Source organism: Eptesicus fuscus, chromosome 8, assembly GCF_027574615.1.
Source record: "Eptesicus fuscus isolate TK198812 chromosome 8, DD_ASM_mEF_20220401, whole genome shotgun sequence".
NCBI lineage: Eukaryota > Metazoa > Chordata > Mammalia > Chiroptera > Vespertilionidae > Eptesicus > Eptesicus fuscus.
Window position 1 is genome coordinate 7,473,709 of NC_072480.1, and position 18,132 is coordinate 7,491,840.

Genomic DNA, 18,132 nt, shown 5'->3' on the forward strand with positions numbered 1-18,132 from the left:
CATTAGGGGTAACCAGGCCAGCAGGGGAGGGCAGTTAGGGGCAATCAGGCTGGCAGGGGAGTGGTTAGGGGCAATCAGGCAGGCAGGCAGGCGAACGGTTGGGAGCCAGCAGTCCTGGATTGTGAGAGGGATGTCCCAGATTTGAGAGGGTGCAGGCTGGGCTGAGGCACCCCCCCCCCCCCCCGCATGAATTTCATGCACCGGATCTCTAGTATAATAAAAAAAAAAGTAAAATCAAGTGAGAAAAAAATTTGGTTTCTTAAAAGATAAAAAATAAAAAAGTGAAAGTAGTGAAGGTCATTCACTTCCTCTACTGTTCTGCTTGGCACATCTGTTTTCTGTCAGATGGTCAGCACAGTTTTGAAGTTCCCTTTGATCCACCTCTCCTCTGTGACATAAGCCACAATCCTGTTTTCAAGCTCTCTGCTTCCTTTGTTTCTCAACCTGCCTTTAGTTGTATTTACACAAGACTCAATTTCTGATACAATCCCTGGGTGGCGGTGTTTCTGTATTAATATCTGGGGCTAAAAGGTCCCTCTACTCAGTGTTTAGATTGTTCTTTCCCTATTGCACTTAATATTGGGTTGGAGGAACGGACTTCCCCAGAGCTGGTTTCCTGTTCGTTTCTCCCCACTCTGATCCCCAGTTTCCACAAAAACAACTTCCCCCTGCAGTCTCAGTGAGTGTTTTTAATTGGAAGAGCCTATGGACTTAGCAAGCAAAAGCAACGAGTTAGAAAGGAAAAAAGCCAAAGCCGACTCGCTTCCTTTTCCCCTGGCACTGTGCAGCCAGTATAGAACTTCAGGCTGCCTTTCTGGGCCCAGCCCAGCTGTGGGCTAATATCTAGAGTCCCCTTCTGCCAGCAGTCCTGTGGACCTCCTTCCACATTTTAGGGCTACACTGACCCCAACAGCCACGGATTTTGTGGAGTGCAGTGTTCCTCTTAGACTCTAGTCCCTGCTGTGCACATTTCTCCCTCCAGCCTGGATCCCAGATCTCACCTTTCTCTAGGCCAGTGGTTCTCAACCTTTCTAATGCTGCGACCCTTTAATACAGTTCCTCATGTTGTGGTGACCCCCAACCATAAAATTATTTTTGTTGCTACTTCATAACTGTAATTTTGCTACTGTTATGAATCGTAATGTAAATATCTGTGTTTTCCGATGGTCTTAGGCTCTACAGCAGCGGGTCCCACAGGTTGAGAACCGCTAGCAGGGTCGCCTGGGATCCGCTGCTGTAGAGCCTAAGACCATCGGAAAACACAGATATTTACATTACGATTCATAACAGTAGCAAAATTACAGTTATGAAGTAGCAACAAAAATAATTTTATGGTTGGGGGTCACCACAACATGAGGAACTGCATTAAAGGGTCGCAGCATTAGAAAGGTTGAGAACCACTGCTCTAGGCAATATCTGACCTTTCTGTCCACAGATTGCCTCACCAGCTGTGTTTAATTCACAAATTCTGGGTGGGTGTTGTTAGATTCAGCTGTTCCTTCTATCTGCTCTGTGAGAAGGCGCAGGGCCCATCTGTGTATTCAGCGCCACTTTGTCTCCCCCTGGACAGACTTTTCAGGTGCCCGCAGTTGGGGAGGCTGGAGTCCCAGTGTTCGTGGGTTCACAGGTGAGACAGCTGGTCCCTGGGAGTTGTGGTTGTAAGGTCCTGGGAGGTATCCGAGGTCTCTCTGGTTGAAGGTAAGACCAATCATAGCTGGTCTCCCCTTAAAGATGGCGCAGTCTCTGTGACAGAGCTGGCTGCTCCAGGAGAGATTTCAGCAGCAGTAGAGGCTACCCGGCCAGGGGAGCCTGGTCTGCCAGTTCCCAACAGTCCTGTGGAACATAGCTGTCTCTTTCTCTCAGAAATACAGACACTACCCGCACGTCCACACACTCTCCTTTCATTCTCTCACTCACACACTATCTCGCAGCCTGCTGTCCCGTCAACAGCCATCTTCTGGATTCTATTTTTTAGAAGACATGTAGGTGCCAGCTTGATTTTCCTCTCACCAAACCTTTTAAGAACTTGGTGATTTGATTATTTTAAGTTGATAATTCAATTAAAAGTTTAACCCTGCAGAATTTTGAAAGCTGTATATACTGTATATTGAACCTATTGATTAAAATCTAAAAATATGGCCATTGGTCTTGAAATGGGTATGTCACATCTAAAACATTTTGCATGACAAATTAAATATCATTCTGTGGATGAAATATAGTGACCTATTTCAAAGTAATATTTTATTCTACTTTTAAAAATAATTAATTTTGGAAATTTATTATTGGGATAAACATATTTTGTTGGAATCATAATAAATCAGTATTGACAAACAAGTTCTTTCTTTCTGTCTATCCCTCCTTTTCTCCCTGTCTCCTTCCCTCTCACTTCCTCTACCCTGCTCTCCTGCCCTCCCTTCTCTCTCCCTTTGTCCATCTTCCTTCCCCCACTCTTCTCACACCCTGATCCCACCCCATGGCAGATGGTACGTGAACAGTACACTACAGCCACAGAAGGCACCCACATAGAGAGGCCAGAGAACCAGTGTGTCTACAAAATTGGCATTTATGGCTGGAGAAAGCGTTGCCTCTACTTATTTGTTCTTCTTTTACTCATCATCCTTCTTGTGAATTTTGCTCTTGCAATTTGGATTCTTAAAGTGATGTGGTTTTCTCCAGTAAGTATTTATTTTATTTTTATCTATCTATCTATCATCTATCTATCTATCTATCTATCTATCTATCTATCTATCTATCTATATTATTTACTAGAGGCCGGTGCATGAAATTTGTGCATGGGGAGGGGGGTTCCCTCAGAGCAGCCTGCACCCTTCCCAATATGGGACCCAGGGATTGGGCCTAAACCGGCAGTTGGACATCCCTCTCACAATCTGGGATTGCTGGCTCCTAACTGCTCACCTGCCTGCCTGCCTGATCACCCCTAATTGCCCCCCCTGGCCGGCCTGGTCATGCCCAACTGCCCCCCTGCAGGCCTGGTCGCCCCCAACTGTGCCCCGCCCCTGCCGGCCAGGTCACCCCTAACTGACCCCCCACTGACCTGGTTGCCCCTTAGTGCCCCCCCTGCCGGCCTGGTCACCCCCAACTGCCCTCTCTGCTGGCCTGGTCGCCCCTAACTGTCCCTCCCCACTGGCCTGGTCACCCCCAACTGCCCCCGCGCCAGCCTGGTTGCCCCATGCAGCCTGCTGTTCAGTCGTTTGGTCATCTCTCACTAACCCCCCTGCCGGCCTGGTCACCCCATGCAGCCTGCTGTTCCGTTGTTTGGTTGTCCCTTACTAAACCCCCTGCCAGCCTGGTGGTAGGCAGCCATCTTGTGATGGTCAATTTGCATATTACCTCTTTATTATATAGGATTGTTGGTTGGAATGTTCTGGTTATGTTTGCACCATCACTTCATCCATATTGTATTGGTAGAAGCTTTCTTTAATGTAATTAATGTTTGTTTCCTATCTGTATCAGAATTTTCAGTAGCAAAAATAAATATAACACTTCCCTTTTTACCCTTTTAAATAATTTCAGTGTAAACTACATACTTTGTTGGGTTTTGTTTGTTTTATTATAATTTTTATTAGTAATTATCTTTACATGGGTTAAAATTATAATAATCTTGAGTTTATGGTTGGTTGAGTCATGATTGCTTAATAATTGTTTAATTCTTTAATTGGTAAAATTTTGTTATATTTTTCTAATCTCATTAATTTATAAATATTTACCATTCAGATAGTACTTTCTCATTTTTAAAAAATCTACATGCTGACATGCAATAAATTCATATCTACACTTCAACATTTAATAAGTATCACTAGTCCTAAGGCATTCATATTTTTAAACAACTGTATGTTTCTAAGATAGCTAGTTAATTTTATATGCTCTGACAATATTTTATGTATTTTTTTAAAAAACATTTATATAATGTAGAATGTAAAATAATTACAGTGAGATAAAAATGCTGCAGTGGATACCATATGTAGGTTAATCTGCTCCTCACATTTATTTTGAAGGTGTGATATAGGCATGGTTTTTTCCAAGAACAATAGTTTTAGCATTCAGTCTGAAATACCTTCTATTAATTAGTATCCTTCACTTTCTATGCAATAATTTATTTTCTGCCATAATTTTATAGGCAGTAGACACATTTTTGTTGTTGTTGGCATAATAAATAAATATTTATATTTTCACACATTCAAAGAGGTAAAATACTAATCCAATCAAAATATAGCTTGAAATGTGTGTTAATATATTTAACATACATTTAATATAAATGCATTTAAAATATTTAATATAAGTATATAATATATTATAAATTATATATAAATATTACACATAAATATATTTAAATTGTGATTTTTTTCTTTAAAACTTATAGCAACAATATTTTTACAGTATAACAATAATGTTTAGTTCCATAGGACAGCTTCTCTTTATAAATGCAGCACAATATATGGTATGCATGTTTGGTACATCACCTGCCTTTTATGTCTAAATTTAAAATATTTTATATTTTTGGAGACTGAATCAAGGTTGAACTCCTCAAATTATAAGCTATGGAATCTGTCAGGGAAGTCTCCTGATTAGAGGACCCTGCGTCAACCTGTGGTCAGTCCCTCAGTTAGCAGAATGCTAAGAGAGAAAATGTACTGCCAGTAAGACCCTTAGAAGGGCCTGGGAGAAAGAGGAAGCCATATCACAGCCCTGCATGGGCAGGGGACAGCAAGATCTTAATAGTCTCTGCACCAGCAACTGAGCTCCATCATGTCTTATTTGGGAGGATCAAAATTCATAAACTTAATTTTGTTGCTTTGAGTTTTTCATGATAACCAAAATAAAATTTAATGATAATAATGACAATTACTAAAATGTCTTTGTATTATTAAATATATTAATTTTACTTAAAAAAAAACAACTACCTGGTTTATGCTGTGATAGGCAAAATTCTAAGAAGTCTTTTCCCATGACCTCCATCCCCGGTGTTGTCCTGTATAATTCCATTTCCTTGAGTATGGGTAGTACCTGTGATTAGCCAACAGAATTTGGCAAAAGAGATGGGATTGGGTTACATTGTATAGCAGAGGTGAAGGGACTTTGCAGATATAATTAAGGTTCCAAATCAGTTGGGTTTTAATTAATCAAAGGGAAATTATCCTGAGTGGACCTGATTTAATTAGGCAAATGACCTTAAGACCTTTGATGAGAGATTCTCCCACAAGCCTTGAAGGCATGAGATGCCATGTTATGAGGGTCTATGAGGGGGCCACTTGGCAAAGAACTGCGGGTGGCCCCTAGGAGCTGACAGTGCCCCCTGACTGATAGCCAGAAGGAAAATGGAGACCTCACTCCTACTCCCACAAGGAACTATCAACCACCACAAAAGCTTGAAAAAACAAACAAACCCCAAGCTCCAGAAAGGATCCCATCCTCACTGATATATCAGCTGTATGAGACCCAGAGCATTAACCAAACTCCTGACCCATAGAAACTGAGATAGGAAATAGGTATCGTTAAGCTACTACATTTGTGAAAATTTGTTACATGGCAATAGAAAATTAGTATAGTGTTACTCCATTATTCAAAAATGTGTTTCAATTCTTTTAGTGGATATTGACCCCCCCCCCAAAAAAGAAAACAAAAGTTAAAAACTCTAAAATACCTAAATGAACTTACCTGATGATCTATATTCTTAGTCATTAATTATTAGAGAAATATTTAATTTTTTCTTTATGTTGCTAGATATTGATATCTTTTAAATAACTGAGTAAACAGCAATAAGATAAATAATTTACCCTAATCTAATAATGTCTATTTTAACCACTCACTACCTGGGAAATTATTTCATTATAAAGTAAATTATTCCTTTTTAAAAATTTTATCTTTATTGTTGAAAGTGTTACAGATGTCCCCCTTCTCCCCCATTGACTTCCCTCCTCCCTACTCCTGGCTCTTCCCGAGTCCTTTACCCCACTATTGTCTGTGTCCATGGGTTACGCATATATGTATATAAGTTCTTTGGTTAATCTCTCCCCTCTCACCCTTCCCTTTGAGGATCTTCAATCTATTGCATGTGTCTCTGGATCTATTTTGTTTGTCAGTTTATTTTGTTCATTAGATTCCACATACAGTAGGTCCTTGGGTTACGTCGGAGATCCATTCCTACAGTGTGACATAACGTGATTTTCGCCGTAAGTCAGAACCCACCTACATAAGCCCCTACATCACTCACATGGAGCACATACACAGCAGTAATGAAGTGAAACAGTAAAAAAAAAAAAATTAAAAGAAAGATAACAATTCCTGACCTTTACTTGTGGCAAATAATAAATAATAAAAAACATAAAGCACATATGTACATACATCGAAATGACGGAACTTTTTTTAAAAATAAATAAATGGTAGATGTCGACATAACCACGAAACAATGTACGTTGAGTCTGACATAACCCAAGGACTGGCTGTATAAGTGAGATCATTGTGATATTTGTCTTTCTCTGACTGACTTCTTTCACATAACATAATACTCTCCAGGTCCCTCCATGCTATCTCAAAGGGTAAGAGATCCTTCTTTTTTACTGCTGCATAATATTCCACTGTGTAAATGTACCACAGCTTTTTTTATCCATTAATCTACTGATGGGCACTTGGGCTGTTTCCAGATCTTAGCTATTGAAAATAGTGCTGCTATGTACAGAGGGGGGTGCACAGGACAGATACATGTAAAAAAATGAAACTAGCCCAGCCAGTGTGGCTCAATGGTTGAGCTTCAACCTATGAACCAGAAGGTTAGGGTTCATATTCTTGGTCAGGGCACATGCCCAGGTAGTAGACTCAATCCCCTGTAGGGGGCATGCACGTGGCAGCCAATCAGTGATTCTCATCATAGATGTTTCCATTTCTCTTTCTCCCTCTCCCTTCCTCTCTGTAATCAATAAAAATAAATAAATAAAAAAGAAACTAGACTACCATCGTATATCATACAAAGGAATAAACTCAAAAGGGGTAAAAAATTTAAATGTAAGTTAGGAAACCATAAAAATCCTTGAAGAAAACATAGGCAGCAAAATATCAGAGATCTCACATAGCAAAATTTTCACTGACACAATACCTAGGACAAGAGAAACTAAGGAGAAAATAAACAAATGGGAGTACATCAAAACAAAAAGCTTCTGCACAGCAAAAGAAACCAGCATCAAAATGAAAAGAGAACCTACTGTATGGGAAAATGTATTTGCCAATGATATATCTGATAAAGGGTTAACTTCCAAAATATATAAAGTACTCATACAACTTAAAAAAAGAGAGACAAACAATCAATTCAGAAAATGGGCAGAGGACCTAAATAGACACTTCTCCATAGAAGACATACAAATGGCCAAAATACATATGAAAAAATGCTCAATGCCACTAATCACCAGAGAAATGCAAATTAAAATGACAACGAGGTACCACCTTACACCTGCCCAAATGGCTACCATCAATAAATCAACAAACAAGTGTTGGCAAGGATGTGGAGAAAAAGGAACCCCATTACACTGCTGGTGGGAATGCAGACTGGTACAATCACTACGGAAAATTATTACTTTTTGAAAATGTTTTTATTATGTATGCTTATTTTTTATTTTAATAGTTAAAAAATTCTTGGGTACATTATTATGATTGATTACTAATTTCACCATAATTGAGGAAATCAGTGAATATATACATATATATGTATTGGTATATACTTATTATGAAAATATGAAAAAAGTTTATATTTTAAAAGATCTGTCCTTCTGATTTTAATAACTCATAACTGAGTTTGCACAATTCATTCATGCCCATTACCTCAGTTTATCCTCATAGTTTTTGTGGCTTAAGTTTTTCAGACTACAACATAACAAATACCAAGATCCATGAAAATCAAAGAACACCTAAGCAAGGTCTTCAGAGCTGTCCCACACTCAAAGGCAGTATTCAGATTTGGTGTTCTTTTTATTTCTTCTAATAGATCTTTATTGTTCAGATTATAAGAGTTGTTCCTCTTTTTTCCCCCATAGCTCCCATCCACGTGGTTCCCACCCCACCCTATGCCCTTACTTCCCCCCCACACACTGTCCTCATCCATAGGTGTACGATTTTTGTCCAGTCTCTTCCCACACCCCTCACACCCCTTCCCCTGAGAATTGTCAGTCCACTCCCTTTCTATGCCCCTGATTCTATTATATTCATCAGTTTATTCTGTTCATCAGACTTTTTATTCACTTGATTTCTAGATTCACTTGTTGATAGATATGTATTTGTTGTCACTTTGTTGTTCATAGTTTTTGTCTTTACCTTTTTCTTCTTCTTCCTCTTCTTAAAGAATACCCTTCAGCATTTCATATAATACTGGTTTGGCAGTGATGAACTCCTTTAGCTTTTTCTTATCTGTGAAGCTCTTTATCTGACCTTCAATTCTGAATGATAGTTTTGCTGGGTAGAGTAATCTTGGTTGTAGGTTCTTGCTATTCATCACTTTGAATATTTCTTGCCACTCCCATCTGGCCTCCATAGTTTCTGTTGAGAAATCAGCTGACAGTCATATGGGTACTCCCTTGTAGGTAACTAACTGTTTTTCTCTTGCTGCTTTTAAGATTCTCTGTCTTTTGCCCTTGGCATTTTAATTATGATGTGTCTTGGTGTGGTCCTCTTTGGATTCCTTTTGTTTGGGGTTCTCTGCACTTCCTGGACTGGTAAGTCTATTTCTTTCACCAGGTAGGGAAAGTTTTCTGTCATTATTTCTTCAAATAAGTTTTCAGTATCTTGCTCTCTCTCTTCTTCTGGCACCCCCATAATTCGGATGTTGGTATGCTTGAAGTTGTCCCAGAGGCTCCTTGCACTCTCTTCATATTTTTGGATTTTTTTTTTTATTTTTTTTTTTTTGCTTTTCTGGTTGGGTGTTTTTGCTTCTTCGTATTTCAAATCTTTGACTTGATTCTTGAGATCCACTAGTCTGCTGTTGGATCTCTGTATATTATTCTTTATTTCAGTCAGTGTACACTTAATTTCTAGTTGATCCTTTTTCATATCCTCGAGGGTTTCACTATATTTCTCAGAGGTTTCTAGAAGATTCTTGAGTAACCTTATAACCGTGGTTTTGAACTCTATATCCAGTAGTTTGCTTTCCTCCATTTCTTTCATTTTTGACCTGTTTCTTTGTCTCCGCATTTTGGCTGCTTCCCTGTGTTGATAAAGTGGTTTTGTGTGCTAGGTGTCCTATAGGGCACAGTGGCTCAGACTTCCTAATTACCTGAGGTGGACACTCTTGGTGCACCCCTTTGTGGGCTATGTGCACAGTCTTGTTGTAGTTAAGCCTTGATTGTTGTTGGTATCACTGGGAGGAATTGACCTCCAGGCCAATTGGCTATGAGGGCCAGTTGTGTCTACAATGCGAGAACTTCTGTGCTAGAGACACCCTTATGGGGCAGGACTTGCTTCAGTGGGGCTTTGGTGCTCATTGAGTCTGCCCCCTGAGTGTGTCTCTTATGGATCTGAAGAGTTGTAGTCTGGATGGTCTCACTCTGACCACTGGGTACATTGGCTCTTGGATCTCCAAGGAGGTGCAAAGTCAGCCACTGCCTGAGGCCACCCATCAGGAGCTACAGAGAGATCTGCAGATTCGTCCTCTTTGTTTGGGTTTTGGAGGTGCCCAGATTAGGCCCAGCTATGAAGCAATGTAAGCTGCTCTCGAGCCTTGGGTCTTCTTTTGGAGGCACTGGGGCTCTTGGACCCAGCTGCAGTATGTTAGGTTTCAAATTGCAAAGGGCCAGGTCATTCATATGCAAAAGCCTCTGTGCACAAATTGGGTGGGGCAGGGCCTCAGGGAATCACCAGGGTGGAGCACAGAGCAATGGCTGACCGTAAGCCCCGCCTGGAGGAGGTCCTGTATCTCTGTGTCCTGTGGCACCGTGCAGGAACAATGATCGCTGCAAGCACCTCTGAGAGATAGCCACCCTCGAGTTCCACCTGATGCCAGACAGTCCAGTTTCTCCCCGTATGAGTCCGGATCCCCAGAGTCCCGCCCAGAACTGGAGTTCAGAGCAGTCGGGAGCTTGTGTCTCCCTCCCGATTGAAAAAGACAACAGCGTACTCAGTTGCCAGCCCTTTTCGCGTGCTCGCCTCGGTACCTCTGCACTTCACTTCTGCACCTCCACTCCTCCTCCGAGTCTGAGTGTGCTTTTCTCTTTCCTTCTAGTTGTAGAACTTCCACTCAGCCAGCCTTCCCATGGTTCTGGATGATACTCGTTTTGTCTTTTAGTTGTAGTTTTGAAGTGGTTATGCGAGGCAGCAAGTTCAGGTGTTTACCTATGCTGCCATCTTGGTTTCTCCCAGATTTGGTGTTCTTGCATCATATCCAAAAATGCCTACCGGGGTATTATGGGACCTAATAAAAACCATTTCCCTACACAATCAGAACTGAAAGGGAGAAAAATGAGTCAGGTAGGTGGAACTCAAAATAACATCTATACTACTCATGAAAGCTGATTGGAGGTTGTAGGTTTGGATCTGGCCAAACGTCTTGCACCTCAAAAACAGAGAGGTCACCAACTCACAGGCAGCATGGGAAAACTTAAGACACTTCTGCAGGGGCAGAGACCTGACCGCCTTGCTGTACTTCCTGGTGGGCCATCCTGTACCAACAGTAGATGGGAAAGTTGGGAGGCAGGTAGATCCCCAGGGAGAAGGCACTGCTCTAATAATCTGGTGCTTTACTTAACTCACCAGCCATGCAGGTTGCTCCTGCTTCCTTTCGGTGTAAACTCTCATGGAAGTTCCCTCATGCATCCTTTGCTTAGGTGATCTAATGTTGATTTTTTTCAGACTGTCAAAGAGGGGAAGTCAGGATATAAGTTAGAAAATAGAGAGCCAGAAATATGGAGGAGAGCGGAGCCCACCCAGCCACTGTGGGGACCTAGTGGTTCCTGATCCTGGTTATAACAGTGTGCCACCTACCATACAACTATTTAAAAGATCTGTCTGTAGGAATCTAAAAGGAAGAAATGCCTCCAATATATTTATCCAATCTGACTTATTAAAATTAATTAGTGGATTCACTTCCTATTGCACTAAAAACCACATTAGCTCTTAAAATTCTCTTTTAGCTTAGTGGTTTTTTTTTTTACACTATTCCCTCTACCTACAACTACACACACACACACACACACACACACACACACACACACACATATCACTAGAGACTCAGCTAAATCCTTGACCACTCCCATCACAGACTCTGGCTTATTTTCCACATCATAGCATGCATCACATTGATGTTTGTACATTTCTTGTGGTTGTTGAATGTCTGTTCACCCTTTAAGATCATGTCAGTTAACCTTAGTAGACCCAATGTCTAGTACAAAATAAACACTGTATAAATATTTTTGAATAAATAATACCTGATTGATTGACTGAATAAAAAGCATTTTTCTCATCTCTTTTAATTGTTGTTATATATTTTTAGCAAATGCATAGAGAAGTACACAAGGCAACCCAGAAAAAGCAAAGGTGATTAAAGAGTAGCAGAATAAGCCTGGCCCTAAAGTGCAGATTAGAGAGGATCTTAGAGGATAAGCATAAGGAGGGGTAAGAAGAGTGACTCCCCTGGGAAAGTAATGACCATGTGGACCTGGCAGCACTTACAGAGACAGCGCTGGGGACACACACAGCAGTGCTGGATGTAGGAACAAGCTACTGTCTCTCTGGCCATGCCTGCCTTTGCAGATGCCGGGTCCACATGGTTGTTACATTTTTAGCAATCCAGATTAATTTATTTAAAAAAATATTTTTATTGATTTCAGAGAGGAAGGGAGAGGGAGAGAGAGATAGAAACATCAATGATGAGAGAGAATCATTGATCAGCTGCCTCCTGCACGCCCCCCACTGGGAATTGAGCCTGCAACCCGGGCGTGTGCCCTTGACTATAATCGAACCCGGGACATTTCAGTCCACAGGCCGACTCTCTATCCACTGAGCCAAACCAGCTAGGGCCAGATTAATTTCTTAAACTACTTGCTTCCCCTACCCATTTGTTTTTCAAACTAATGGAAACTATGGTCAATGGAATTTTAAATCAGTAGCATGGCTTTTTTTTTTTCTTTTTTCAAATTATTTATGGCTTCCTAAAAAAAAAAAAATTATGTCAGTGCTTTTTAGTCTGAAAACCAAATTGAAATATTTGATTTATAATGTTACTTATATAGAGTAGGATTGACTCAGAGGTCACAGACAATAAGAACCTGAACTAAATTAATGGCATTTACTTTCTATGAAGACAAGATATTATTAAGCCTGAATTTAAAGAAGGAAAATAAACCTAGAGTATAGAGGAAATTAGTTTTTCCTGATATCAGTGATACAAATCCTATGATTACTGGTGTCTAGGGATACAAATAGCATTATAGTTTTGATTTTTATCTCAAGGATATTTCTTCAATTTTCTCATTTTAATTTTTCTATGAGTGATTTAAGCATGCATTAACAATTGAGAAATAAAGATGGCAAAAACACACAGTCTCATAAGCCACAGGTTCTTGCTGTGCAAAGTGATAGCTTGAACTAGAAATATAATTAGCATTCTTGTCATGTGGGGTATTATAATAAAGTAAATGTTCTCTAGATGTAACTATTCACTTGCTTCCCTTTTCTACTAATACAATAAAACTGATAATGTCTTTTGGTAATGTAATTTGTTTTTTTCTCACAAATGATAATTAAGATAGTTTCTTATAATTATAAACCAACCTAATCTCATTTACTTGGTTTGTTTTAAAACTTATTTTAGATATACCATAATATAGTGGGAAGAACATTAGCTTGGGTAAAAACATTCAGACTGGGTAAGAATCCTGGTTTTAATTAGGATTATGTTAATATGTGATTTTTTGATGGTGCACACACACACAAACAAGCACTGTTTGTGATTTTGTTAATTAGATGCTTGGTTTAAGCTTGCCACGAAATTATGAAATACCTTAGACAAAGTTGTTCTTTATTTTCAGTATAAAATGAAAGTTTCTACCTATAATCCTGTTAAACTTTTCATTGTGAAAACAATGTGAAAAGTCACACACAGACCAAAAAAAAAATCATCATTCCATTGGTAATATATGGGTCTCTGCATGAACAATTTAGTAGATGTTAATATAATTAGTATAAACTGTAACTAAAACAAAGATTTTTTTTTTTACTAATCACAATTTCTATATAGCCATAATATTTGAACTGTATACAACTGTCAAATGTGGAAGTCAGACCAATTTTAGATATTCTATTTGCACGAAATGTGAAATAACAGAATTTCAAAAATGATAATATTAAACAAATGAGATGCACAGAAGCAGATTATTTACTACCTTGTCTTAATAATAAAGAATATAACAGTCACACCTCCGAAGCCCCACCATCCCAACAGACCGCTTCTGGGTGTCTCTGTGAGCCCCCGCTGGGCTTGCGTGATTTCAACCAAGGGCGCAAGGCAGCAAAAATTGGAACATCCCCCTCCCTGGCTGCTGACCTCTGGACACCGCAGTTGCACCTTTCCAGCACACAGGCCTACTGAGCTCGCTGCCCCTATAGGTGGCTCCTGGGTGCCTCCTTGTGCCCCAGCTGGGCGCGTTCATATCCAAACAAAGGTGCACGGCCCCCGCAGTAGAAATTTGGACTCCCCTCCTTCTCGGCTGCCTACCCACAGACACCACAGTCGCGTGGTTTCAGCACACAGGTCCCCTGAGGCCTCCATTCCAGCAGGCGACTCCCTGGTGCCTCTGTGAGCTGCCACTAGGTGCACTCGTATCTAAGGGCTCAAGGCCCCGGCAGCAGAAACTCAGACTTCCACCTCCTCAGCTGGCAACCTCTGGTCACTGCAGTCACACCAATCCAGCCTGCAAGCCCCCTCAGCCCACTGCCCTGGCAGGTGGCCCCCGAGTGCTTCTCTGAGCCACTGCAAGGCACAACCCCGACCGCTGGCATCCAGTCCCCACGGTAGTGCCACTCCAGCACAAGGGCCCCCTGAGCCCACTGCCCCAGCAGACAGCTCCTGGGCACCTCTGTAAGCAGCCATGGGCGTGCATATCCAACCAAGGGCGCACATCCCCCTAAGCAGAAACTGGGACTTCTATCTCCACAGGGCTGGTGGCACACCACAATCACTCGGATCCAGCATGTGGGCCCCATGAGCACACACCCCTTGCAGATGGCTCCTGGACCCCTCTGTGTGCTGTCACTGGGTGTGTGCCTCTCCAACCAAGGATGTATGGCTCCCTCAGTAGGATCCACGACATCCCCCTCCCGGCTACCTACCTCTGGACAGCTTGGTGAGTTACTGAGGACGTGCCTCCCTGGACAAAGTCACATTGTTTCAGCCAAAGACCTCGAGATTCCCACATCCCCAGCTGCTGGATCCTGAACCCCCTCATGATTCAGAGAGGGAAATCACTTTGGCCAGAGTCCCACTGCCTCAACCACAGACTATGAGACATCTGCCCCCCAACTGTCACAGGATCTGGGCCACTCGTAGTGAGTTGCAGAGTGACACTAATCCCAGCAAGAGTCACACCACAGTACCTAAGCCTCAGGCCCTGAGATTCTTTCCTCCCAGGCAGTGGACTCTGGGAACCCACAGTGAGCACATACCAGTGAGACCTCATACAACCTTTTCTACAAGAGCTGGAACCACAATCACATCCAAAACAGCTTGCACAAGGAAGCCAGGGGTGAGTCACATTGCCAACCTGTGATGAGATGTCATCCACGAATAAGAAACTAACGTTCAAGATCCAACTACATCAAGAGAACCCAAATAGATCAAGTAGGGAGCTCCACTAGATCACCAAACCCAGGAGACCTGAGAGATCACACCAGTAGAACCACCCCCAAAAGAACCTGGGTATCAAAGCAGTTGGATCTAGGACACAGAAACAAAATGTTACAGCAAAACATGGGGAGACAGAGAGACAACCAAGATGGCAGCATAGGTAAACACCTGAACTTGCTGCCATGCACAACCACATTAAAACTACAACTAAAAGATAAAACAAATATCATCCAGAACCACTGGAAGGCTGGCTGAGTGGAAATTCTACAACTAGAAGGAAAGAGAAAAGTGCATTGAGTCCAGTAGGAGGTGCGGAGGTGTGGAAGTGAAGTGTGGAGGTACGGAGGCACATGCGAAAGGGGCTGGTAACTGGGTACACTGTTGTCTTTTTCAATCGTGAGGGAGATACAAGCTCCCGACTGTTCTAAACTCCAGTTCTGGGCAGCACTCTGGGGACCCAGACTCATATAGGGAGAAACTGGACTGTCTGGCTTTGGGCCAGAATGCGAGGGCAGCTTACTCTCAGAGGTCCTTGCAGTGATCATGGTTCCAGCATGGTGCCATGGGACACAGAGACCTGGGAAACTCTTCAGGGCAGGGCTGATGGTCAGCCATTGCTATTTGCTCTGCCCTGGTGATTCCCTGAGACCCCGCCCCACCCAATTTACAACCCCACCCAAGCTGTGTGCAGAGGCTTTTGCATACGAATGGCCTGGACTTTCTCTGCCTAAAAACCTGTCAAACTGCATCTGGGTCAGAGAGCCCCAGAGCCTCCAAAAGAAGGCCCAAGACTGGACAGCAGCTTGCATTGCTTCACAGCTGGGCCTCATCTGGGCACCTCCAAACCCCAAACAAAGAGGAGGAATCTGTAGATCTCTCTGTAGCTCCTGCTGGGTGGCCTCAGGCAGTGGCTGACTTTGCACCTCCTTGGAGATCCAAGAGCCAATGTATCCAGTGGTCAGAGTGAGACCATCCAGACTACAACTCTTCAGATCCATAAGAGACACACTCAGGGGGCAGACACAGTGAGCACCAAAGCCCCACTGAAGCAAGTCCTGCCCCATAAGGGTGTCTCTAGCACAGAAGTTCTCGCATTGTAGACACAACTGGCCCTCATAGCCAATTGGCCTGGAGGTCAATTCCTCCCAGTGATACCAACAACAATCAAGGCTTAACTACAACAAGACTGTGCACACAGGCTTAACTACAGGTAATTAGGGAGTCTGAGCCACTGTGCCCTATAGGACACCTAGCACACAAAGCCACTCTATCAACACAGGGAAGCAGCCAAAATGAGGAAACAAAGAAACAGGACACAAATGAAAGAAATGGAGGAAAGCAAACGACTGGATATAGAGTTCAAAACCACGGTTATAAGGTTACTCAAGAATCTTCTAGAAACCTCTGAGAAATATAGTGAAACCCTCGAGGATATGAAAAAGGACCAACTAGAAATTAAGCATACGCTGACTGAAATAAAAAATAATATACAGAGATCCAACAGCAGACTAGTGGATCCCAAGAATCAAGTCAAAGATTTGAAATACGAAGAAGCAAAAACACCCAACCAGAAAAGCAAAAGGAAAAAAGAATCCAAAAATATGAAGATAGTGCAAGGAGCCTCTGGGACAACTTCAAGCATACCAACATCCGAATTATGGGGGTGCCAGAAGAAGAGAGAGAGCAAGATATTGAAAACCTATTTGAAGAAATAATGACAGAAAACTTCCCCTACCTGGTGAAAGAAATAGACTTACAAGTCCAGGAAGTGCAGAGAACCCCAAACAAAAGGAATCCAAAGAGGACCACACCAAGACACATCATAATTAAAATGCCAAGGGCAAAAGACAGAGAATCTTAAAAGCAGCAAGAGAAAAACAGTTAGTTACCTACAAGGCAGTACCCATATGACTGTCAGCTGATTTCTCAACAGAAACTATGCAGGCCAGAAGGGAGTGGCAAGAAATATTCAAAGTGATGAATAGCAAGAACCTACAACCAAGATTACTCTACCCAGCAAAGCTATCATTCAGAATTGAAGATCAGATAAAGAGCTTCACAGATAAGAAAAGCTAAAGGAGTTCATTACTGCCAAACCAGTATTATATGAAATGCTGAAGGGTATTCTTTAAGAAGAGGAAGAAGAAGAAAAAGGTAAAGACAAAAACTATGAACAACAAAGTGACAACAAATACATATCTATCAACAAGTGAATCTAAAAATCAAGTGAATAAAAAGTCTGATGAACAGAATAAACTGATGAATATAACAGAATCAGGGGCATAGAAAGAGAGTGGACTGACAATTCTCGGGGGAAAGGAGTTGTGGGGGGTGTGGAAAGAGACTGGACAAAAATTGTACACCTACGGATGAGGACAGCGGGAGGGGTAAGGGCAGGGCATGGGGTGGGAACCGGGTGGAGGGGAGCTATGTGGGGAAAAAGAGGAACAACTGTAATAATGTGAACAATAAAAATTTATTTAGAAAAAAGACAAAAACATGGGGAGACAAAAATCAATCCCCAAAGGAAAGAAAAAGAGGCATCACCAGAAAGGGAATTAAATGAAATGGAGGCAAGTAACATGTCAGAGAAAGAATTCAGAGTAATGGTTATAAGGATGCTCAAACGGCTGGATGACAAATACACACAACTAAATGAGAATTATAAGGAGCTGAATGAGAATGTCACCAACATGAAAAGGAACCAAGAAGAAATGAAGAATGACATAGCTGCAATAAAGAACACAATGGAAGGCTTAAATAGTAGACTAGAAGAATCTGAAGACCACATCAGCGAATTAGAAGACAATGTAGGAAAAAAAAAATACAGACACAGCAGCAACTGGAAAGAAAACTTCAAAAGCAAGAGGAGAGTTTAAGGGAGCTTTGGGACAACACAAAACAAAACAACATATGCATAATAGGGGTACCAGAAGGAGAGGAAGTGGAGCAAGGAATAGGAAACCTGTTTGAAGAAATAATGACAGAAAAATTCCCTGATATTGGCAAGAAAAAAAGCACGCAAGTCCAAGAAGCACATAGAGTCCCAAACAAGATGAACCCAAAAAGACCAACACCAATACACATCATAATTAAATTGGCAAACATCAATGACAAAGTAAGAATCTTAAAGGCTGCCAGAGAGATACAAAATTTATCTACAAGGGATCTCCCATTAGAATATCAACTGATTTCTCAACAGAAACACACAAGGCCAGAAGGGAATGGAATAAAATATACAAAGTCTTGCAATGTAAGGGTCTGAATCCAAGAATACTATATCCAGCAAGGCTATA

At 41.6% G+C, this 18,132-nt stretch overlaps 1 protein-coding gene across 2 annotated transcripts in view; it reads left to right on the top strand.

Moving 5' to 3' along the window:
* The window catches only part of SGCG (sarcoglycan gamma), a 128,743-nt gene that overhangs the window by 15,530 nt on the left and 95,081 nt on the right, over positions 1-18,132 (top strand). For both annotated transcript variants that reach the window (XM_054719741.1, XM_054719742.1), the window contains exon 2: positions 2,481-2,675. In XM_054719741.1, the coding sequence (XP_054575716.1) occupies positions 2,481-2,675 (195 nt within the window). The remainder of the gene's footprint in view (positions 1-2,480; positions 2,676-18,132) is intronic.